Consider the following 24,334-nt stretch of genomic DNA (forward strand, 5'->3'; position numbering starts at 1 on the left):
CATATAGTTAACATCCTCTACACCTATCAAATATATATCCCACATTCAGTATAATCTACACACTATGTACCAAACAGATGTATATCCCACTTCCAATATAATACGCACCCTCTACACTTAACAAATATATATTCCACATTCTGTATAATCTACACACTATATACCAAACAGATGTATATTCTACATCCCATGTAATACACACCCTATATATCAAACAGATGCATACCCATGATCCTTATAGCTCACATCCTAGATGCCCACCCAATACATATCCCGCATCCTGTAAAATCCACACCGTTTATAATCAATCGATGTTTACCCTACATTCTATGTAATATGCATCCTATCCACCCAGATGTGTATGCCCTGCATCCAGTATATTACACATTTCAAATATCTAACAAATGTATTTCCCGTATCCTATATGATCAGCACGCTATATACACAAGGTACATCCCGCACCTTGTGTAACACACACCCTACATACTCAGTTGTATACCCCGCATTTTGTGCAATTCAAAATGCAAACCTTGTGTAATCCAGACTCTCTAATACTGGAGAAAGTAAGGACTGCAGATGCTGAAGATCAGTGCCGCCAGTGTGGTGTTGGACAAGCACAGCAACCGAGGAGCAGGAGAATTGACGTTTTGGTCATAAGCCATTCATCAGGGAGGACTGTAATACCCCAACCCCTTGCATAATCGACACCATATATACCCTATACCAGGTGTAATTTGCATATGCTATGTACACCACACAGAATCCACACCCTGTATAACTGCAACCAACATATCCCACATCCTGCATCCAATATACCCTACACTCTGTACAATCTTCACATTGTATAATCTAAACCCAATATATCTTATGTCATATGTAATCTGCAATTTATATATCCCACAATTTTACAATACACTACATTCTATATAATCCATACCCAATATCCCTCATAGCCTGTATATCCCGCACATTGTATAATTCTCAACCTGTATAACCCACACCCTGAATAGTCCACACTTTAGATACACATCACCCTACTAAATATGCGCCCTACACACTGCACACCCTGTATATCCCAAACCTTAATTCCCCACATGCCATATAATCCACATTCTATACATCCCATACACTGAATAATCTGCACTCAATATACCCCAATATACTGCACACTTCATACACACTTTACCCTGTTTAGTCTGCACCCTTTATATCCCATACCCCATGTATCCTGCAATTCATATCCTCTACACCCTGTATAACCAACATCCTACATACTCCACACCTTGTATAACATGGACCCTGTACAACCCACAACTTGTATATGTCACACCCTATATAGTCCACACCACATATACTGGGCACTCTATATACTCCACACCCTGTATATCCCACATAGTTTGCACCCTGCACCTCATGTAATACCCCAAAACCTGTAAAATCTTCACTATATATATATCTCTCCTAGTATGTATACCCCCACTACATAATCCACATCCTATATACCCTGTATAATCCAGACAAAAAAATACACCATCTTATTTAATTCACATCCAATATATAGACGAATTATGTATAACCCATACCCAATATAGTCTAAAATCTGTACAATTAGCATCCTATATTCCCACAATTCAAGTACCCCACATCCTGTTTCAAGGGCATCTTGTATATACTACACCTTGTATATCCTACTCCCTTTGTCATCTGCACCCTAGACATCCCACACTCTGTAAAATTGGCACATAATATACCCCAAACCCCATATACACACACATATATGTCAAACCCTATATATTCCACATCCTCTGAACCCTAAAACCCTGATTAATCCAAACCCTATATCTTCTAAACACTGTATATTTGGTATCCCATATAACCCAAACCCTACACCCTATATAACCCTACAGCCTATATAACCCATCGCATGGATATCTCTGATATATATATATATATAATCTCTCCCACAGTATATATTTTATATATTTACACTCTCTGTATAACCCCACACCCTATATAACCCACCCCATGCATCTCTCTCGTATATATTATCCACCCCATATAATCTCCCACACAATATATATTATATGTATACTCTCTATATAACCCCACAGCCTATATAAAGAGCACGCTAACCATGCTCCTCTCTCTGATTGGCTCTCCCTCCCGGTTGCTGTGGTGACCGGACACTGATTGGCGGCGGTTTGCTCCAATCGGGAAGCGGAGCCGGGTTCGGCCCGAAGCCTGGGGGTCGGAGTGAGTGAGTATCCGGGACGTCTCTCCCCGTCCCCCCGTGTGGGTGAGCAGTGAGCTGTCGGTGGGACGGAGAGAGAGGGCGATGATCTCTCAGCTCTTCATCGTGTCGGCCCGAGGAGACCACCTCATCTACAAGGACCGTATCCCAGAGAGAAACAGCCCCCACCCCCCCATCCCCACCCCCCCCACACTCATCCCCACCCCCTGATCCCCACCCCCCCCACACTCATCCCCACCCCCCCCACACACACACCCTGATCCCCACCCCCCTGATCCCCACACTCACCCCCACCCCCTGATCCCCACCCCCCCACACTCACCCCCACCCCCTGATCCCCACACTCACCCCCCTGATCCCCACACTCACCCCCCTGATCCCCACCCACACCCCCCTGATCCCCACACTCACCCCCACCCCCTGATCCCCACCCCCCCACACTCACCCCCACCCCCTGATCCCCACACTCACCCCCCTGATCCCCACCCACACCCCCCTGATCCCCACACTCACCCCCACCCCCAATCCCCACCCCGACACCCCCGACCCCGACCCCCACACACACACACCCAATCCCCACCCCTACCCCCCTGATCCCTACCCCCACCCCCACACACACACACCCCTGAACCCCACCCCCCGATCCCCACCCCAACACCCCCTGATCCCCACACTCACCCCCACCCCCCGATCCCCACACTCACCCCCACACCCCGATCCCCACACCCCCTGATCCCCACCCACCCCCCCTGATCCCCACCCCCACACACTCTGATCCCCACAGACCTCACCCCCCCACACACACACACATTCTGATCCCCACCCCTAACAACACCCCCCCGATCCCCACCCTCACCCCCATGATCCCCACACCCACCCCCCCTGATCCTCGCAGCCCTCACCCCCCCCACACACACACACCCTGATCCCCACACCCACTGATCCCCACCCATCACCCCACCCCCTGATCCTCACCCCCCACACACACACAGTGATCCCCACCCACCCAACCCCACACACACACAGATTCCCACTCTCCCCACACCCACACACCCACTGATCCCCGCACACACAACAGCCCCCCACCCACTCCACACTCACTCCCCACCCACACACCCAGAGAGAGAGAGAGAGACAGGTGGGGGCATGGGGACGAAAAAGGGGACAGGAATGTGTGGCGCCAGAGTGTGGGTGTGATGGGAGGTGGAGCAGGGTGTGGAGATGGGGGTGGAATGGGGCAGGGTGTGCAGGTGATGGGGGAGCGAGGGTACTGGGGATGGGGTGGGAACTGTGGGGGGTAGTGGGGGTAGAGACGGGGAGAATGGGGGCAGTGTGTGGGTGTGATGAGGGCACGGGGTGTGGGGATGGGGGGACGTGGGGTGGGGATGGGGGTGCCAGGGCGAGGGAGGTGGGGACAAGTGGAATTGGGGTTGGGGATGTGGGGTGTGTGGGGATGGGGGGGTGTGGGGAGCGGCGTGGGGATGGAGTGATGGGAGGACAGGGCATGGGGTGGGGACGGGGTATTAGGGTGTGGGGATGGGAATGAGGGGACAGGGCATGGGGGTGGGATATTGGGGGGGACAGGGTAGGGACTGGGGTGGGGGAGGGGGGGAACAGGGCCCGGGCATGAAGTATTGGGGGACAGTTTGTGAGGGTAGGGACGGGTGGACAGGGCAAAAGGTTGGGGACGGGGTTGTGGGTGGACAGGATGGGACGGGTGCATGGGGGACAGGGGGTGGGGAGTGTGTGTCACAGTGTGTGTCAGTGTTAGAGTTCATGCATTAGCTTTTCTCCCTTTGGAACATCCTGAGGCTTTGGCTGTGTACAGTGGGGACAGCTCTGTGCTTGTAGGGGAAGGGGGTCATGTGGAGGTCCCTGTCCCTGAAGGAGGGGGCCTGGGGGAGGTTCCCGGCCCTCAAGGATGGGGTCATGGGGAGGTCCACGTTCCTGGGGAAGGGCGTCCATAAGGAGGCCCCTGTCACTGGGGGAGGGGGTCATGGGGACGTCTGTTTACTCAGGGTCTCTGTATTAAGAGGGTCTCTTTCTCTGGGAGAGTGGGAGGGGGTCAGTGTCCTTGGCGGACTGGGAACTTTCTCTGCTGGGGACTAGGTGTCTCTCTGATCCTGGGGAAGTGGGAAGAGCCCTCTGTCTCTGTGGTGTTGGGGTGTCTCTGCCCCTGGGAGAGTGGGAGGGGGGGGTCTCTCTGCCCCTGGGGAGTGGGGAGGTCTCTCTATCCCTGGAAGAGTGGGGTCTCTGCACTGGGGTAGTGTGTCAGTGATAGCCTCTCAGTACTTGGTGAGTGGTGTGGAAGGGTGCTGTCTGTCTCTCTCTCTCTGGCTGTTTTCCTGACTGTGCTACATTCAGTGCGAGGGGAGGAGTCGAAGGATGTGGTCGATATTTTCTACCAGAAGGTGAGGTCTTTGCCCCGAGACCAGGCCCCTGTTGTCATGGTGAGTAGATCAGGCTTATTATCATCCGTATTCACAAACTATCTCCCACTTCCTTCCCTCTTCCCTCCAACCCCTCTTCCACACTCCCCTCACCCTCCACCTCCTTGCCCCCTCCACCCTTTGCCCCTTTCAACTTCCACTCCATTCACTCTCTGCCCCCTCCACCCTCCATCCCTTCCACCCCCGAACTCTCCATTTCCTCCTCACCCTCACCTCCACCCCCTTTCATCTCCTCCATCCACCCTCACCCCGTACCCTATCGCAGACACATGTTGAGATTCTCTGGAACTGCCTTTCTCCTTAGGCAATACAGTTAGAGCCTGGGAATGTTTCCCTGGTGATTCTGGGTAGATTCTCGACAAGGGTGATGGGGGTGCGGGGTGGATGAAAGGTTATCGGGGTGGGGAGGGAGGAAGCAAGGCAGTGAACGTGAGACACACAGTTCGGCCACGATCTTATCGAACGGCTACACAGGCTAAAGGGGACGATTGGCCTTACACAGTTAATGGTCAGGTCCTGGAAAGTGTTATCGAACAGATGGACCTTGGGGTGCGGGTACACGGTTCCTTGAAAGTGGACTCTCAGCTCGACAGGGCAGCAAAGAAGGCGTTTGGCACACTTGCCTTCATCGCACTGAGTCCAGGAGGTTGGGATGTTGTATTGTAGCTGGTCATGCCAGAGTAATATGTAACATTCTGATTGCTTGTGGAAGGATGTTGTTAAACTGGCAATGGTGAAAGAAGAATGTTACTTGGACTTGGGCGGGGTGGTGGTTGAGCTCCGGGGAGAGGCTGTTTTCCCTGGAGCGTCGGAGGCTGAGGGATGATCTTAGATGAGATTATTTTACACTGTGGAAACAGGCCCTTCGGCCCAACAAGTCCACACCGACCTGCCGAAGCGCAACCCCTTCACCTAACACTACAGGCAATTTAGCATGGCCGATTCACCTAACCTGTACATTTTTGGACTGTGGGAGGAAACCGGAGCACCTGGAGGAAACCCACGCAGACGCTGGAAGAATGTGCAAACTCCACACAGACAGTCACCTGAGGCGGGAATTGAACCCGGGTCTCTGCCGCTGTGCCACCATGCCGCCCACACATCTTACAGAGGTTTATAAAATCATGAGGAGCACAGATAGAGTAACTAGACAAGGTCTTTTCCCTGGGGTGGGGGTGTCCAAAACTAGAGGGTATAGGTTTAGGGTTAAAGGGGAAAGATATAAAAGGCATCTAAGGGGCAACTTTTTCACACAGAGGGTGGTATTTATATGGAATGAGCTGCCAGAGGAAGAGGTGGAGACTGGTGCAATTACAGCATTTAAAAGGCATCTGCACAGTTACCCAAACAGGAATATGGGCTAAACAGAGGCAACTGGAACTCACTTGGTTTCGGAAACCTGCTCCCCAGTTTCCCTGACCCCTCCCACCCTCTGCACCCCTATTTCTTCACTCCTTATTTCCCTTGCCTCTCCCCATTCTAATGGTGTCTTCTGTTTGTTTCTCACTCTGCCAGCATCACCAGGGCCTGCAGTTTATTCACATCCGACAGGACACGCTCTACCTGGTGGCGACCACACGTTGCAACGTCTCTCCATTCACTGTCGTCCAGTTCCTTGTCAGGTACCGAGATGATTCACCACCTCCCAGTGACTGGGGCAGGGTGGGGGTGGGAGGTGTGGTGGTTCTGGGGCTGGGGGTCATCAGGGTATCCTCTGTCTCTGGTCACTGTCCAAGGGGCTTTGTCTTAGCCAACCCAGAGCCCGGATTCTGTAAGGTAGGGCAGGTACCTATCTGCACCCACCACGCACACACTGACTCACAGACTCTGTCACGCAGACTCGCGCACTCTGTCACACAGACAAGCACATTCTGTCATGCAGACTCGCACACTGTCACACAGCCATGCACACTCTGTCACGCAGACTCGTGCACACTGTCACACAGACACGCGCACTCTGTCACACAGACACGCGCACTCTTTCACACAGACTCGCGCACTCTGTCACATAGACAAGCGCACTCTGTCACGCAGACTCGTGCACACTGTCACACAGACACGCGCACTCTGTCACACAGACAAGCGCACTCTGTCACACAGCCATGCACACTCTGTCACGCAGACTCGTGCACACTGTCACACAGACACGCGCACTCTGTCACACAGACACGCGCACTCTTTCACACAGACTCGCGCACTCTGTCACATAGACAAGCGCACTCTGTCACGCAGACTCGTGCACACTGTCACACAGACACGCGCACTCTGTCACACAGACAAGCGCACTCTGTCACACAGCCATGCACACTCTGTCACGCAGACTCGTGCACACTGTCACACAGACACGCGCACTCTGTCACACAGACTCATGCACACTCTTTCACACAGACTCGTGCACACTGTCACACAGACACGCGCACTCTGTCACACAGACTCATGCACACTCTTTCACACAGACTCGCGCACTGTTGCACACACACACTCTGTCACACAGACAAGCACATTCTGTCATGCAGACTCGCACACTGTCACACAGCCATGCACACTCTGTCACGCAGACTCGTGCACACTGTCACACAGACACGCGCACTCTGTCACACAGACACGCGCACTCTGTCACACAGACACGCGCACTCTGTCACGCAGACTCGTGCACTCTGTCACGCAGACTCGTGCACTTTGTCATACAGACAAGCGCACTCTGTCACACAGACACGCGCACTCTGTCACACAGACACGCGCACTCTGTCACACAGACAAGCGCACACTCTTTCACACAGACACGCGCACTCTGTCACACAGACAAGCGCACTCTGTCACGCAGACTCGTGCACTTTGTCACACAGACAAGCGCACACTGTCACACAGACAAGCACATTCTGTCATGCAGACTCGCACACTGTCACACAGCCATGCACACTCTGTCACGCAGACTCGTGCACACTGTCACACAGACACGCGCACTCTGTCACACAGACACGCGCACTCTGTCACACAGACTCGCGCACTCTGTCACATAGACAAGCGCACTCTGTCACGCAGACTCGTGCACACTGTCACACAGACACGCGCACTCTGTCACACAGACAAGCGCACTCTGTCACACAGCCATGCACACTCTGTCACGCAGACTCGTGCACACTGTCACACAGACACGCGCACTCTGTCACACAGACACGCGCACTCTTTCACACAGACTCGCGCACTCTGTCACATAGACAAGCGCACTCTGTCACGCAGACTCGTGCACACTGTCACACAGACACGCGCACTCTGTCACACAGACAAGCGCACTCTGTCACACAGCCATGCACACTCTGTCACGCAGACTCGTGCACACTGTCACACAGACACGCGCACTCTGTCACACAGACTCATGCACACTCTTTCACACAGACTCGTGCACACTGTCACACAGACACGCGCACTCTGTCACACAGACTCATGCACACTCTTTCACACAGACTCGCGCACTGTTGCACACACACACTCTGTCACACAGACAAGCACATTCTGTCATGCAGACTCGCACACTGTCACACAGCCATGCACACTCTGTCACGCAGACTCGTGCACACTGTCACACAGACACGCGCACTCTGTCACACAGACACGCGCACTCTGTCACACAGACACGCGCACTCTGTCACGCAGACTCGTGCACTCTGTCACGCAGACTCGTGCACTTTGTCATACAGACAAGCGCACTCTGTCACACAGACACGCGCACTCTGTCACACAGACACGCGCACTCTGTCACACAGACAAGCGCACACTCTTTCACACAGACACGCGCACTCTGTCACACAGACAAGCGCACTCTGTCACGCAGACTCGTGCACTTTGTCACACAGACAAGCGCACACTGTCACACAGACAAGCACATTCTGTCATGCAGACTCGCACACTGTCACACAGCCATGCACACTCTGTCACGCAGACTCGTGCACACTGTCACACAGACACGCGCACTCTGTCACGCAGACTCGTGCACTTTGTCACACAGACAAGCGCACACTGTCACACAGACTCACGCACTGTTGCACACACACACTGTCACACAGACAAGCGCACTCTGTCACACAGACAAGCGCACACTCTTTCACACAGACTCTCGCACTGTTGCACACACACACTCTGTCACACAGACAAGCGCACTCTGTCACACAGACAAGCGCACTCTGTCACGCAGACTCGTGCACTTTGTCACACAGACAAGCGCACACTGTCACACAGACTCACGCACTGTTGCACACACACACTCTGTCACACAGACAAGCGCACTCTGTCACACAGACACGCGCACTCTGTCACACAGACAAGCGCACTCTGTCACGCAGACTCGTGCACTTTGTCACACAGACAAGCGCACTCTGTCACGCAGACTCGTGCACTTTGTCACACAGACAAGCGCACTCTGTCACGCAGACTCGTGCACTTTGTCACACAGACAAGCGCACACTGTCACACAGACTCACGCACACTCTTTCACACAGACTCTCGCACTGTTGCACACACACACTCTGTCACACAGACAAGCACACTCTGTCACACAGACACGCGCACTCTGTCACACAGACAAGCGCACTCTGTCACGCAGACTCGTGCACTTTGTCACACAGACAAGCGCACTCTGTCACTCAGACAAGCGCACTCTGTCATGCAGACTCGTGCACTTTGTCACACAGACAAGCGCCCTCTGTCACACAGACATGTACACTCTTTCACACAGACTCGCGCACTGTCACACAGACACACACTGCCACACAGACCTGCGCACTCTGTCACACAGACCTGCGCACTCTGTCACACAGACAAGTGCACTTTGTCATGCAGACTCGTGCACTGTCACACAGACTTGCACACTGTCACACAGACTTGCACACTGTCACACAGACAAGCGCACTCTGTCACACAGACTCACGCAGTACCACACAGACCTGCGCACTCTCTCACACAGACACATGCATGCACATTCAGTCTCTCATACGCTCACACATATACAGACACACATACATACATACTATATGTATATATACATAAACACACGCCGACCTGCGCACACACGCTGTCATAAGAACATAAGAGCTCGGAGCAGGAATAGACCGTCCAGCCCTTCGGGCCTGCTGTGCACTCAATAAAATCCTGGCTGATCCCATCGTAGACTAAGCTCCACGTACCTGCCTCTCACCGTGGTCCTGAATTTCTTTACTGTTCAAAAAATTATCTGTCTTAGCTTTAAAAACATTTACTGAAGAAGGGTCAACCACTTCACTGGACAAGGAATTGCACGGATTCACAACCCTCTGGGTGAAGAAGTTCCTTCTCAATTCCATCCTAAACCTGCTGTTTTGAGGCTATGCCCCCTTGTCCTAGTTGCCAATGGAAACTTCCTCCACACTTCTACCTGATCTGTTCCCTTCATAATTTTATATGTTTCTATAAGATCCCCCCACATTCTTCTGAATTCCAACAAATATAATCCCAGTCTACTCAGTCTCTCCTCATAAGTCAACATCCCTCAGCCTGAGCGACAAATCTTCTCAAAACTCGCCAACACCCCCCCAACTCCTGAAGCAACCTCGTGAACATCCTCTGCACCCCCTTCAGTACCTGTCTTAAGTAATGAGACCCCAGCAGTGTGTGCCACCATGACTCAGCCTGCCCTCTGACCCCAGCAGTGTGTGCCACCATGGCCCAGGCTGCCCTCTGACCCCAGCAGGGAGTGACACCATGACCCAGGCTGCCCTCTGACCCCAGCAGGGAGTGTCAGCATGACCCAGGCTGCCCTCTGACCCCAGCAGCATGGGCCACCGTGACCCAGGCTGCCCTCTGACCCCAGCAGTGTGTACCACTGTGACCCAGGCTGCACTCTGACCTCAGCAGTGTGAGCCACCATGACCCAGCCTGCCCTCTGACCCCAGCGGTATGTGCCACCATGACCCAGGCTGCCCTCTGACCCCAGCAGTGTGTACCACTGTGACCGAGGCTGCCTTTTGACCCCAGCAATGTGTACCACCGTGACCCAGCCTGCCCTCTGACCTCAGCAGTGTGAGCCACCATGACCCCAGCCTGACCTCTGACCCCAGCGGTATGTGCCACCATGACCCAGGCTGCCCTTTGACCCCAGCAGTGTGTACCACCGTGACCCAGGCAGATTCTGACCCCAGCAGAGAGTGCCACCATGACCCAGGCTGCCCTCTGACCCCAGCGGAGAGTGCCACAATGACCGAGGCTGCCCTCTGACCCCAGCAGAGAGTGTCCTCATGATTCAGGTTGTCACTCATTGTTGACCTTCCCTGAAGCCCCTCGTGCTGGGTCTCTCCTCACTGAACACCTTGGCCAGTCCCAGCTCCCTGTCCCTATTTCGGGCAATCCTTCAAACCCTGTGCTCCTACCTCTGGTGTTCTTCCCCGATTTCTGCTCCCATGACAAGATAGTTTAAAAATTTTTCATTGCAGTTTCTTTTGCCCAGAGTTTTTTTGCGAAGCGAGCAGAGATGTAAACGTTTGTGTCCTCAGGTTGGTCAGTCTCATTAAGGATCATTGTGGGACTCTGAATGAGAAGACGCTGCAGTTAAATTTCGCTCTGGTCTATGAACTGCTGGATGAAATGTTGGTGAGTTTATACAGAGTGGGTTCCAGGACAGGTCAGAGACACGGACAACACCACCTCAGACAGAGACATCACCCAATCTTCAGACAGAGACCGGGGCTGAGACAGTGCCCTTTTCAGACAGAGACCGGGGCTGAGACGGTGCCCATTTCAGACAGAGACCGAGGCTGAGACGGTGCCCATTTCATACAGAGACCGGGGCTGAGACGGTGCCCTTTTCAGACAGAGACCGGGGCTGAGACGGTCCCCTTTTCAGACAGAGACCGGGGCTGAGACGGTGCCCTTTTCAGACAGAGACCGGGGCTGAGACGGTGCCCTTTTCAGACAGAGACCGGGGCTGAGACGGTGCCCTTTTCAGACAGAGACCGGGGCTGAGACAGTCCCCTTTTCAGACAGAGACCGGGGCTGAGACAGTCCCCTTTTCAGACAGAGACCGGGGCTGAAACAGTCCCCTTTTCAGACAGAGACTAAGGCTGAGACAGCGCCCTCCTCCTATACAGTTCCCATCTCCATCAGACTGCCGACACGACCATCTTGGTCTTCACATGCCACGTCTTGAATCAACCTCTGCAGTGCCCGGTCAACAACAGGAACCACCTCCAACCCCACTCTTTTCAAATTGCCCATCAGAAGGGAACAGGAGGTGGGATTAGTTTGGGATCGGGAAAGGGCTGTGGAGACAGCATGGGTCAGTGGGATTAGTTTGTAATTGAGAGAGGGCTGTGGAGAGATTGTGGTGCAGTGGGATTAGTTTGGGAATTGATACAGGGTTGTGGGGAGAAAGCAGGGCATTGGGATTAGATTGCGGATTGATACAGGGCTATGGAGAGAGCGCAGGGCATTGGGATTAATTTGGGATTGGTACAGGGTTGTGGGGACAGCGTGGGGTGGTGGAATTAATTTGGCATTGGTACAGGGTTGTGGGGACAGCGTGGGGCAGTGGAATTAATTTGGGATTGGTACAGGGTTGTGGGGACAGCGTGGGGCAGTGGAATTAATTTGGCATTGGTACAGGGCTATGGGGCAGTGGAATTAGTTTGGGATTGATTCAGGGCTGTGGGGAGAGATTGGGACAGTGGGATTAGTTTGGGGATAGATACAGAGCTGTGGGGAGAGAGAGCAGGGCAGTGAGATAAGTTTGGGATTGATACAGGGCTACGGGAAGAGAGTGGGACAGTGGGCTGTAGGAGTGAGGTGAGCTGAGTGACTGAGAGTTGAAAACGTCGCTGCTAATTCTGTGGAAGTAAAAAGAGAGAAAGAAACTTATCCATCTGTGTGAAGGTGTTCCGGGGGCTGAGGATTCTGATCCATGGGGAATCCCAGCAGACAGACGTAATAATCAGGACATTTCCAGCAGAACATCACACGCTCTGTGGGGATTTGGCAGAAGAGAGGGGGGAGTGGGTGGATGCACCCACCAGCGATCTGCTCTCAATGGGGCTGACCAGGACAGGTTCTGGTGGGACAAGGAATGGGCCCTGTAGGATGGGAGGGTGGGGGTGACAGGGTGTCGGTGGAATTGACTGGACTTTCCCCCACACAGGATTATGGGTACATACAGACCACCTCTAGCGACATCCTGAAGAATTTCATTCAGACGGTGCCAGAAACATCCAAACAATTCAACCTCTTTGAACTCAGCAACATCGGCCTGGTGAGTGTTGGGAGTTAAGCCCCTCCACCCCTGAATTCTCCCCTCTCATCCTCCCCTCACCGTTTGGCCATTCCCCCCATCCGTTCCTCCCTCCCCACCACTTGTCCATCCCTCCCTTCCCTCATCAATTACCCCCTCCATCCATCTTCCCTTGTGCTCTTCCAATTGCCTCCTTGCTCCCCTCGTCCAATTCCCCTCCCCCTCCCTCCCCTCCTCCGTTCCTCCACCCTCACCTCTTCCATTCCCTTCTCCCATCCTCTGTTCATCCCTCACATCGTCCATTCTCCCCCCCTCTCTTTCCCCTCCCTCTTGCTCCCCCACACCCATCCCTCCCCCTCTCCCCATTCTTCCCCCTCTTTTCCTCATGCCCCCCCCTTTGCTTCACTCCATCCCCGCTGTCTCTCCCCCACACGTACCCCTCTCTTCGCTCGCTTTCCCCATATTCCACTCTCTCTCCCCACCCCTCTCGCTCGCTTTCTCCCTCCCCTGCTCTCTTCCCCCAACTCCTCCCGCTCCCCCCCCCCCCCTTCCTCTCATCCCTTGTACTTCCCTGTCCTCCTGGCCCTCCCCAGGGCGTGCCTGAATGTGCTGGGGGAGCTTGAGGTTCAGGGCTTACAGAGAATCCCAGTTTGGATGGAGCTCTGTTGGGTTTCAGAAGCCCCGTGTCTCTAACCTATGCTTCCTTTTGCAGTTTGGAGCGGACACCCAGCAGAGCAAAGTGGCTCCCAGCATCGCTGCAAGCAGACCGGTGTTCGCAATGCGCACTGAAGAGGTGATTATCAGGAGCTGCTACCCGGTTGTGGTTTGGGGGGGGGGGGGGGTATTACCTGCTGGACCTGAGACAACACTCCTCCCAGTTTCTCAGCAAGGGTCTCCTGAGTAGAGGCCCCCAGGACAGTGACACCACTCCCTCAGATAGAAGTCCCCTGAGAAATGACTCTCACTGGGGAATGGGACTGTACGACGGGTACGGGTCCTCTGGGATTGGTCTGGGGGTCCAAACGGAACATTTAATACATACAGATCTTGTATCATCACCACAGGGGCTGAAGACAGAAATCTTTGTGGATGTCATTGAGCGACTGACGGTGGTCATCGGAGCCAACGTGAGACAATGTTTTATCAGAAGGATTGGTATCTGGGGGGTGTGGGAGTGTGTCAATGCTCTGTATCAGGGCTGGGAGGGTGTGGGAGGTATCGACGCTCTGTGTCAGGGCCCGGGGGTTTGGGAAGTGTCGACGCTTTGTGTCAGGGCCCGGGGTGGTGTGGGAGGTGTAAACGCTCTGTGTTGGGTTCAGTGTTATCGGGGCTGTGTTCCTGATCTGTCATGACTTACCTCTCACTGGGAATGTGTTCCAGGGCAGTTTGATGAGGGCGGATGTTCAGGGAGAGGTGCGGATGAAATGTTTCTTGCCCAGCAGCACAGGTACATGTTCCAGCTCAGCCCCAAACTAATTCCTGCACAAATTCAGGCTGTAAACACGCCAGTCTGTCTGCCTGTCTGTCCCCTTCTTTCTCCCAACTCTATTCCTTCCACTCTCCCAGCTTCTCTCCCTCCCTCTCTTCTCCCACTCTCTTTGCCTTCCTCTCTGTCTTTCACTGTCCCTCTCTCCTTCTGTTGCCTCTTTTTGTTCTTCTTTCTCCTTTTTCTTTCTCTCTCTCTGTCCCTCCCTGCTTTTCTCTCTCACCTTTATCTTCCTCCTTTTTCTCTCTCTCTCTCTCCCGCTCTCCTTTGCCCCCTCTCTATCCTTCTCTCCTACCTCTTGTCTCTCACTTGCCCCCATTTCTCTGCCTCCTTTTCTCCTCCCTCTTTTCTACTCTCTCCCTCTTTTTCCCTCACTTCTGCCCACTTTGTCCCCCCTCTCCTTCCATCTCTCTTTGTCCCCACTTTCCTTCCCTCTCTCCATCCCCCCTCTCCTTCCTCCTCCCTCCATCTCTCTCTCCATCCTGAACCTGTTCACATTTGACGATCCTGCTCGTCCTAGCTTCTCCCCATCACCATCCTAATCTCAGTGTCTCTTGTTCTGGGCGGGTCTTAGTAGCTTGCAAGATTTTGCCCTCCTCCGATTATGAATGACGCTTTTTTTATTTGTCTCTCCTGCCAGAAATCCGAATGGGGTTGAATGAGGAGTTTAGCATCGGGAAAGCCGACATCCGAGGTGAGTGGGTTCGACAGGAGGAGGGTTGGCGCTCAGGGGATGTAGGGCGTACGGGGTGAAATGATCATGCACTCCGACAAGCCATGCCAACACTCAGTTTCTGTCACCTCACCCACTGCCTGAACTGCTGAGCTCCCCCAGCCTTCTGTCTGTCTGTTTGTTTCAGACGTCCAGTCTCAGCGGTGTTTTGCTTTTATAGAATCCTGGCCGATCCAGTCCCTCTTCACACGTCTGTCCTGCCATCCCAGGAATCGGTTCTTTATACATAACACCGCAGTACAGGCCCGTTCACATGATGCGGGTGTTGCTGGGATGGTCCAGCTTTTATTGTCCTTTTCTTATTACCCCTTGAACACGGTGGCTGGTCCACGTTGCTGTGGGTCTGGGGTTACATGTAGGCCAGACCGGGTAAGGATGGCAGATTTCCATACCCTAAAGGGCATTAGTGACTCAGACGGGTTAGCGATCGCCTTCATTTCCAGATTTGGTCACTGAGTTTGAAATGCTACCACTGACCGTCGTTAGAGTATCACCTTTCGAAGGTTTAACACAGTCCTCTCTGTTCGGAATACTGTTACAACACAGAGTAAACCCCTCTGCTAATTTAAACCCGACACACACAGAAGCTGACTTCACGCGATAATCTGTTAAATTTCGAGAGGCAAAGACCTATTCCAGAGTCACTATTTAAAGTAAAATTAAACTATTTTATTCTTTAAGTCCAAAAGAGAACATTAAACAACCGTTTACAACTCCTTCCTCTTAAACCTACCTTTTACCTCCCACTCGACAATACTGGTCCGATCTGTTCTCCTTGGTTGAGGGGTCAATCATGAGCAGGCATTTCTTTAGGTAAAGGGTGGGACATTCAGAGGGGATTTGGGAAAATACTTTTTCACTCAGTGGGTGATGGGAATGTGGAATGCACTGCTTGGGAAGGTCGTGGAGGCTGGAAATCTGACAACCTTCAAGAGGCGTTTGGATGAGCACTACAGTATTCTGCCTCACAACTCTTTCATATGATCAGGTACCTTTCAGAGAGCTATTCTGCTAACGTCTATACTTGTTGGTGTTCTTGGCAGTTCTCCCCCTAACTGTTCAAAATGTCTGGTTTTATACCCCCGAAGCATCGAATCATTTCATTGATTTGATGTCATCCCAAAGAGTAAAATGCAAATTTGATTGAACTTTGGTATCTGGGGAATAATTTCAACTAATTGGCCGAATTTGAATTTGTTGTTGTTCCATGGCAACCCATCACCAGCTATTTGTGTCAATCAAATGTTACGTTTTTACTGTGTTCAGGACACTCTGTGCTTTCAGTCAGTCCTTGCTCACTTCCTCTCTCTCTCTCTTAAAGGTACACTACACACCTACACCTTGACAACAATACCTCCAAGTTTCGTGTCATCTGCTAAGTTTGAAACTGTGTCCCAGCCAGTTGAGGAGGGGTTGCTCCAGATTGAGGGAGTAGGGTATTTTGGTGAACACCGAGATATTGGAGGCTCTGTTAGACTTAAAAACAGACAAGTCCCCTGGCCCGGATGAACTGCATCCCAGGCTGCTGTGAGAAGCAAGGCAGGAAATTGTAGCAGCTCTGATGCAAACTTTTAATTAGAGTCATGCAACATGCACATAGACCCTTCGATCCAACCAGTCCCTGCCGACTACAATCTCAAACTAAACTAGTCCCACCTGCCAACGCTTGGCCCATCTCCCTCCAGACATTTGAGTGACTGCAGTCCAGCGGTGTTCCACAAGGATTCGTACTGGAACCCCGAATGTTTGTTTTATATATATAAATTATATAGATAAACACGTGGGGGGAATGTTAAGCAAGTTGACAGATTACACCAAGATGGGGGAGGGGGTGTTTTGTGATTGGGATGGACGAGATGTTCTGTGGTTGGGATGGGAGGCTGGGTGGGGGTGTTTTATGGTTGGGATGGGGGTGGGTGGGGTGTTTTGTGGTTGGGATGGGAGGCTGGGTGGGGGTGTTTTGTGGTTTGGGATGGGAGGTATTTTGTGATTGGGATGGGCGAGATGGGTGGGGGTATTTTGTGGTTGGGATGGGGGTGGGTGGGGTGTTTTGTGGTTGGGATGGGAGGCTGGGTGGCGGTGTTTTGGGAACATGATGATGATGCATAGCAGAGTTTGGGATCTGGGTGGGGACAACTCTGTCCTGGGATGGGGAGGAGAGCGAGGTGGGGTGGGGTGGATGGGGTGCAGTTGTGTCCCGGGTTTGGGGGAATGGGGGAGACTGTGTCCCAGGATTGGGTGGGGATGAGGTGCAGCTGTGTCCTAGGATTGGGGGGGAATGGGGGAGGCTCTGTCCCAGGATTGGGTAGGAAGGGGGTGCAGCTGTGTCCCGGGATTGGGGGTTGGGGAGGGGGGAGGCTATCTCCCAGGATTGGGGGCATGGGGGAGACTGTGACCCAGGATTGGGTGGGGATGAGGTGCAGCTGTGTCCTGGGATTGGGGGGGATGGTGGAGGCTCTGTCCCAGGATTGGACGGGGATGGGGTGCAGCTGTGTCCCGGGATTGGGGGAATGGGGGAGACTGTCCCAGGATTGGATGGGGATGGGGTGCAGCTGTGTCCCAGGATTGGGGGGATGGGGTGCAGCTGTATCCCGGCACTGGGGGGATGGGGGAGGCTGTGTCCCGGGATTGGGGGAATGGGGTGCGGCTGTGTCTCAGGATTAGGGGGATGGGGGAGGCTGTGTCCTGGGATTGGGGGGATGGGGGAGGCTGTGTCCCGGGATTGGGGGAATGGGGTGCGGCTGTGTCTCAGGATTAGGGGGATGGGGGAGGCTGTGTCCCGGGATTGGGGCTGCTCCTCTCATTGCTCTCTCGGCCTCAGGATACGCAGCTGCTGTCAAGGTGGACGAGTGCAGCTTCCATCAGTCGGTCAATCTGGACGAATTCGAGAGCGACCGGATCCTGAGAGTCGTCCCTCCCCAGGGAGAGGTAACTCATCTTCAAACGTGCCCCCTCCCTCCTCCCCTTCCTTTCTATCCTCCTGCATCCCGCCACACCCCAACCCATTTTCCCTCTCATCACGTCATCCCCCTCCAAACCTGTCCCACTTCACTCCCCCCTCCCATTGCATCCCTCAGCCCCCACAGTTCTTTCTCTCTCACTACCTCTCCGATACATTCTGTCTCTCTAGCTGACTCTGATGTAGTCTCCTTTCTCTCCCTCTCTCTTTCTGTCTCTCCCCAGCTGACTGTGATGCAGTATTCGTTATCGGACGATCTTCCAGTCTCTCTCCCGTTCCGACTGTTCCCAACTGTGGACAAGGACACCGACAGCAAGTGAGAAACTTCACCTAAAAAACTCCTCCCTCACCAGAGTAGTGTACTGAGAGGTTTAGTTGGGGGTGGAGTTGAGGGAATAGTTTGGGTTAAGGAGCAGGGGCCAAGTTTTGTTTTCCCCCCAAAAGAATCTCCTAGAGATCTCCTCTCGCTGATTACACTTTGAATTCCGGGGGACATGTTTTGTTTTTGCAGGGGCTCCTTTTTCTTTCGCAGTAAGTTGGTGCAGTCTCATATAAATACCATCATCTGTATTTGTGTTGATGTACGGGGTATTCGAACTTTCCAAACAGTTGGATTAGTAGAATTCAACAATGTCTTTTTGCAAAATTTTGGAATGTTATCTCTTTCCTAATTAAAATGAGAAAGTGATTTCACTCATTGGCAGGATTGAAGGTCTGAGTCCCAAGGTATCTCTTTCCTCTCAGTTCACTGACAAATTTCCCCTTAGAAAATCTGTTGCTGGGCAGTAACCTTTTGTAATCTTCAAAGATTATTCACATCAGCAGGTTTTAAATATACCAGCACAGTTCCCAGTAAAGTGTAATCATTCAGTGACCACACAGCTCCACTTTTCCTTTGAGGTGTGGGGAAAAGCACCTAATAACTGAATTATTATTTCCCAACAAAAATGTGTCGTCCTTGCATGACATATATAAAGTAGGCGTTGGTTTCCCAGAGACCACTTGTTTAATTTGGCACAAGACAGTAGTCATAAGTTAGCAACGAGAGATTTATTTTTACAAAAAACTGACACGTGCTTCCACACACAAAAACGACCATCGCCCTGAATACAAATGAGAACCAGGAGCAGGAGTAAGCCAACCGGCCCTTCGAGCCTGCTCCACCAATCAATGTGACCAAGGCTGATCTTTTCATGGCCTCAGCTCCACTTACCCACCCTCTCACCATAAACCTTCATTCCTTTACTGTTCAAAGAATTGCCTACCTTAGCTTTAAAAACATTTACTGAGGAAGCCTCCACCCACTTCACTAGACAGAGAATTGTATGGATTCACAACCCTCTGGGTGAAGAAGTTCCTTTTCCATTCCATCCTAAACCTGTTTCCCCGAATTTTGAGGCTATGTCCCCTTTGTCATAGTTTCCCCTTTGTCATAGTTTCCCCTTTGTCATAGTTTCCCCTGCCAGTGGAAACATCCTCTCTACTTCTATCTTATCTATTCCCTTCATAATTTTATATGTTTCGATAAGGTGCCCCCCCCTTATTCCTCCAAGTTCCAATGAATATAATCCCAGTCTACTCAGTCTGTCCTCATAAGCCAAACCCCTCAACTCCAGAATCAACTTCATGAACCTCCTCTGCACCCCCTCCAGTGTCAGTACATTCTTTCATAAGGAAGGAGACCAAAACTCCACGTAGTACTCCAGGTGTGGTCCCACCAGCAACCTGCAGCTGCAGCATAACCTCCTGTTTTCAAAGTTATGCAGCAGACCCCCAGTCCAACACGTTCATGCTGACCAGATTTACCAAACTAAACTAATTCTATTCACCCACTTCCCCTCTAAACCTTTGCTATTCACGTATCTGTCCAAATGTGTTGCAACTCAACCTGCCATTACCATTTTCTCTGGCAGTTCATTCCACAAACCCCTCTGTGTGGAAAACGTTGCCCCTTGGGGCCTTTTTAACCCTTTCTCCTCGGCTTAAAACTGTGCCCTCTAGTTCTGAACTTCCGTACCCTTGGCAAAAGAGACTTTTGCTGTTTACCTAATCTGTGTCCCTCATGATTTTATTAACCTAACCAGCTGTGCACAGGTTACAACTGAACACATCTCTCTCTTCACTCTCTGGTCATCACAGGGATTGAAATAATATTGCAGACCTTCAGGGAGAGAATTTTCCCTCAGCCCTGAGTGTTTGGAGCATTTAGTAGGGGGATGTTGGGGTGGGCATCTGTTTCTTTTCTTGCTTTGGGTCATTCCACTTCTGTCTGTGTTTAATTATTGTCAACTATATTGAGCTCTGCTCAATTTTCCCTCTGTCCCTCTTGCAGCCGTCTCATGGTGTATCTCAAACTCAGGTGTGATTTGTCTCCAAAGAGGTGAGTAGCTGATCCTCTGGGCTCACACGAGATGTCAGCGCTGATTTTGCTCAGTTTTAACCCCCGACCCGAGTCACTAATTGCCTTTTGTTTTGATCTACAGTCAAGCTTTGAACGTCACTGTGCACCTACCTGTGCCCAAAGGGACAACAAGGTCAGAAAAGACATCATCTTGCTTTACTCTGTATCTAACCCTGTGCTCTGCCTGTTATGGGAATGATTCAGACGGAGCTTTACTGTGCGCCTAATCCTGTGCTGTCCCTGCCCTGGGAGTGTCTGGTGGAGATTAGCACTGCTGCCTCACAGCACCAGGGACCCAGGTTCGATTCCAGCCTTGGGCAACTGTCTGTGTGGAGTTTGCACATCCACCCCATGTCTGCATGGGGTTTCCTCTGGGTGCTCTGGTTTCCTTTCACAATCCAAAGATGTGCAGGTCAGGGTGGATTGGCTATGGTGAATTGCCCCATAATGTTCAAGGATGTGTAGGTTCGGTGCTTTAATAAGAGGATAGGGGAATGAGTCTGGGTGGGTTACTCTTTGGAGGGTTGGTTTAAGATTTGTTTGGCCAAAAGGCCTGTTTCCACACTGTAAGGATTCTATGATTGATTCTGCTTTCATTTTAATAAACTAGAAAGCTGGCTGTGGTGGTGTTTGTTGCCATGGAGAAGGTGATGGTGAGCTGCCTTCTGAAACTGCTGCAGCAGTCCCACCCACACAGTGCCGTCAGGGACGGAGTTCCAGGATTTCCGTAGAATCCCTACCTCTGAAGGGCATCCTTCTCATACCCACCCCTGCCGTCCCTGTAACTCTGCATTTACCATCACTCATCTACCTAGCCTGCACACCCCTGAATACTACAGGCAATTTAACATAGCCAATCCACCCTAACCTGCACATCTTTGGATTGTGGCAGGAAACCCATCCAGACATGGGGAGAACATGCAGACTCTAAGACAGTCACCAGAGGCTGGAATTAAACCTGAGTCCTTTGTACTATGAGGCAGCAGTGCTAACCACTGAGCCACTATATCGCCCTTTTGACTCTGACAGTGAAGGAACAGTGCTGAGTCAATGCTGGGTGGTCCATCTAGTTTGATTTAAGTAAATGGCTGTCCAGTCTGTGCTTCAGGCTGATTAAGAATCAAACCCCACTACTGTCGGTCTGGAGTCTCCTAGAGCAGACTAGGTAAGGACAGCTGATTTCCCTCCCTAAGGAATAGGAGTGACATAAACCAACATTTACAACCACCAGCTGTAAAGGGAGTTGGAGCTGATCACTGAGCTCTGGTGATGTAATAAAAACACAACTATGGAGTGAGCAGCAGGATCACATCCTGGATTAGATCCGGTCTGAGGGAAGATCTGTTCCTGGACTTGGATCCATTCTGGGACAAAGTCTGACCGTGGATCAGGATCCTTTCTGGAACAGTGCCTCAAGACGGTTCAGGATCCCGTCTGGGTTAGGTTTCCACTCCTGACTCTAAATCTATTCTGGGGCAGTGGCTCATTGGAGACATGGAATCCAGTCTGGAGCAGGATCAAATCATTAGAGTTGGCTGTCACTGACTCTGGGTAACCATTTACAGTCTGTCTCAGGGGCGATAACTGTCTCTGGGTAACCGTTTACAGTCTGTCACAGGATCTGTCACTGACTCTGGGTAACTGTTTACAGTCTGTCACAGGAGCTGAGCAGTCCCGATCAGCGTGCAGAGCTGGACTCAGTCACTCGGTCTGTGCACTGGACCATCCCACGTTTCCACGGAGGCTCTCAGCTCTCTGCCCTCTTCAAGGTGAGTTCTGGGTGAATGGAGTAGGGCAAACAGTTTGCGAGGAGTGGTGGAAATAGACAGTCGAGGAGGGGTGCGAGAGAGAAGGGAGCTGGGTAAATTTGTTCGGACACGTCCAGAGTTATACAAGATTGAGTCAAGAAGAGTGCTAGCGATTAGCAATAAGGTAGATTTAAAAAGTAGGCTTTAGTTTTAAACTTTAACAATAAAAAACTTGAAAGAATCTTCCCTAAAATTTCAATACCCCAAGTAGGTGGATTACTAACAGTCGTAAAACCTGCCTATTGCACAAAGGCCGTTCAACTCATCAAGTCTACAGAAACCCGAACAGCATCCCACCCAGACCCTAACCGCATAACCCTCCATTTTTACCATGGCTGATCCTTAGATCCATGCTGCAATTTACCGTGGCCAATCTACCTAACCTGCTCATCTCTGGACAGTGAGGACACTCGCGCAAATGCCTCATCGTCACCAGAGGCTGAAATCAAACCCAGGTCCCTGGTGCCACAAGGCAGCGGTGCGAGCCACCGTGCCACCACGAGAACGGAGATCAAAAAAGAAAAAGGGGTGTCAGGGGTGAGGGAGTGTCCGTGTGAATCCCTGTAGCAATGCCAGGAAGCAAATTGTGAACTGTTGGAGTGGGGAAAGCTTGGCGGAGAATAGACAGAATCAGCAGCATACTTAATTCCACCTTCACACAAGGTCCTGGGGAGAGACAATCCTCTGTCGATTAAAGATTCACTTTACTGAACAAAGACTGGGACAGGGGTTAACGTACAGGTAGACCTATCAGTGGAATATGGCTCATATTTTCCCGCAAGGTGGTGTTCATTGGGAATTCAATTATTCACTACTATTACTAATGGACTTGGGATGACTGGGTGGAAAAGCCCATACAAATGGTAAGTGTTGACCTAATCTAAGCAATGCAGAGAGATGCATAAAATTGCAGCTGTCTGACAGACTATAGGTTACAGTCGTTCCTTAGAAAAAGGCTCAAAAGAAGAGGATCCAAAACTACAACTAAATAGAAGATAGAACAAAGAAGTGACATCAGAAGATGTTACAAGGGGACAGTGGGCTGGCCATCAACCTGGAGAAAGGAATTGACTCACTAAACAAGAGGCAGATTTTTGTTAGTGTGCATTTGGAGAGAAGGTTGGGTGATGCAGTGGTTTCAGATTCACAAAGGCCTAAGATATGGAATGTAGAACTGGGCAGAGCAGGTGAGCTCTATGTTTTAGATGGTCAGATGACTGACTGCAGTTTGGGTTTCTTTGTACACAAATCACCAAGTTAACACGTCAGTGTAAGCAATCAGCCAAAACTTTGTCTGTGTTTGGATGGGTTTATGGAGGGTGATGCTCCTTACCCTTTTGCTGAGGAACGGGTTAGGGGCTGAGGGATGCGAAGTGACCATTCTAACTGGTGTCCACATTTTTCCCCACCCTCTGCAGCTGGAGGTTCCAGGATTAAGCGCCTCGTCTCTGCTGGAGCTGGGTCCCGTCTGCATGCAGTTCGAGCTCCCCATGAGCACCTGCTCAGGGCTGCAAGTTAGGTTCCTGCGTGTATCTAGCACACATCCCCCGCTGCCCCATCGGTGGGTCCGCTACGTCACACACAGCGACTCCTATGTCATCCGCCTGTGAACAGGAAGGAGTTGGGGCTCCTGGGTCTCAGGCGAGGGGGCAGCTTGACCGAAACGTGAAATGGTCTCTCTTTTCTGGAGCGAAGACGGCCCTGGGTTGCTTCAAGTCAGCACCTCAGGTCACAGCTATGAGGGGAGCCTCTCCAACACACCTTGCCACTGATGCAGATCATGGCTGACCTGTACCATGCCAAAGACTGTGCTCAACCATATCTGAATGAGACATGGGGGGGGAATGGGGGGAGGAGATTTTTCTAAACAAGCATACAAATAAAAACCTGAGATGAAGTTGTCAGTAGACCGTGTAGAAAGTGTTCAAGTTTATCCTTCACTGGGATTTGCAAGGCTGGCATTTGTTAAAATCCCCAATTGAACTGGAGCTTGCTGAC

At 51.7% G+C, this 24,334-nt stretch overlaps 1 protein-coding gene across 1 annotated transcript; it reads left to right on the forward strand.

The window, feature by feature from the left end:
* Window positions 1-2,211: 2,211 nt before the first annotated feature.
* Window positions 2,212-24,245, forward strand: ap4m1 (adaptor related protein complex 4 subunit mu 1). The gene is made up of 15 exons (XM_072591575.1): window positions 2,212-2,393; window positions 4,616-4,701; window positions 6,217-6,323; window positions 11,223-11,319; window positions 12,860-12,970; window positions 13,662-13,742; window positions 14,014-14,076; window positions 14,330-14,396; window positions 15,076-15,129; window positions 17,990-18,096; window positions 18,352-18,443; window positions 20,460-20,507; window positions 20,611-20,661; window positions 22,180-22,297; window positions 23,755-24,245. Exons 1-15 carry the CDS (start codon window positions 2,336-2,338, stop codon window positions 23,944-23,946), a joined length of 1,332 nt encoding a protein of 443 aa, XP_072447676.1. The 5' UTR covers window positions 2,212-2,335; the 3' UTR covers window positions 23,947-24,245.
* The last annotated feature ends 89 nt before the right edge of the window (window positions 24,246-24,334 follow it).

The sequence above is a fragment of the Chiloscyllium punctatum genome, chromosome 21 (genome assembly GCF_047496795.1).
Source record: "Chiloscyllium punctatum isolate Juve2018m chromosome 21, sChiPun1.3, whole genome shotgun sequence".
NCBI classification, from domain to species: domain Eukaryota; kingdom Metazoa; phylum Chordata; class Chondrichthyes; order Orectolobiformes; family Hemiscylliidae; genus Chiloscyllium; species Chiloscyllium punctatum.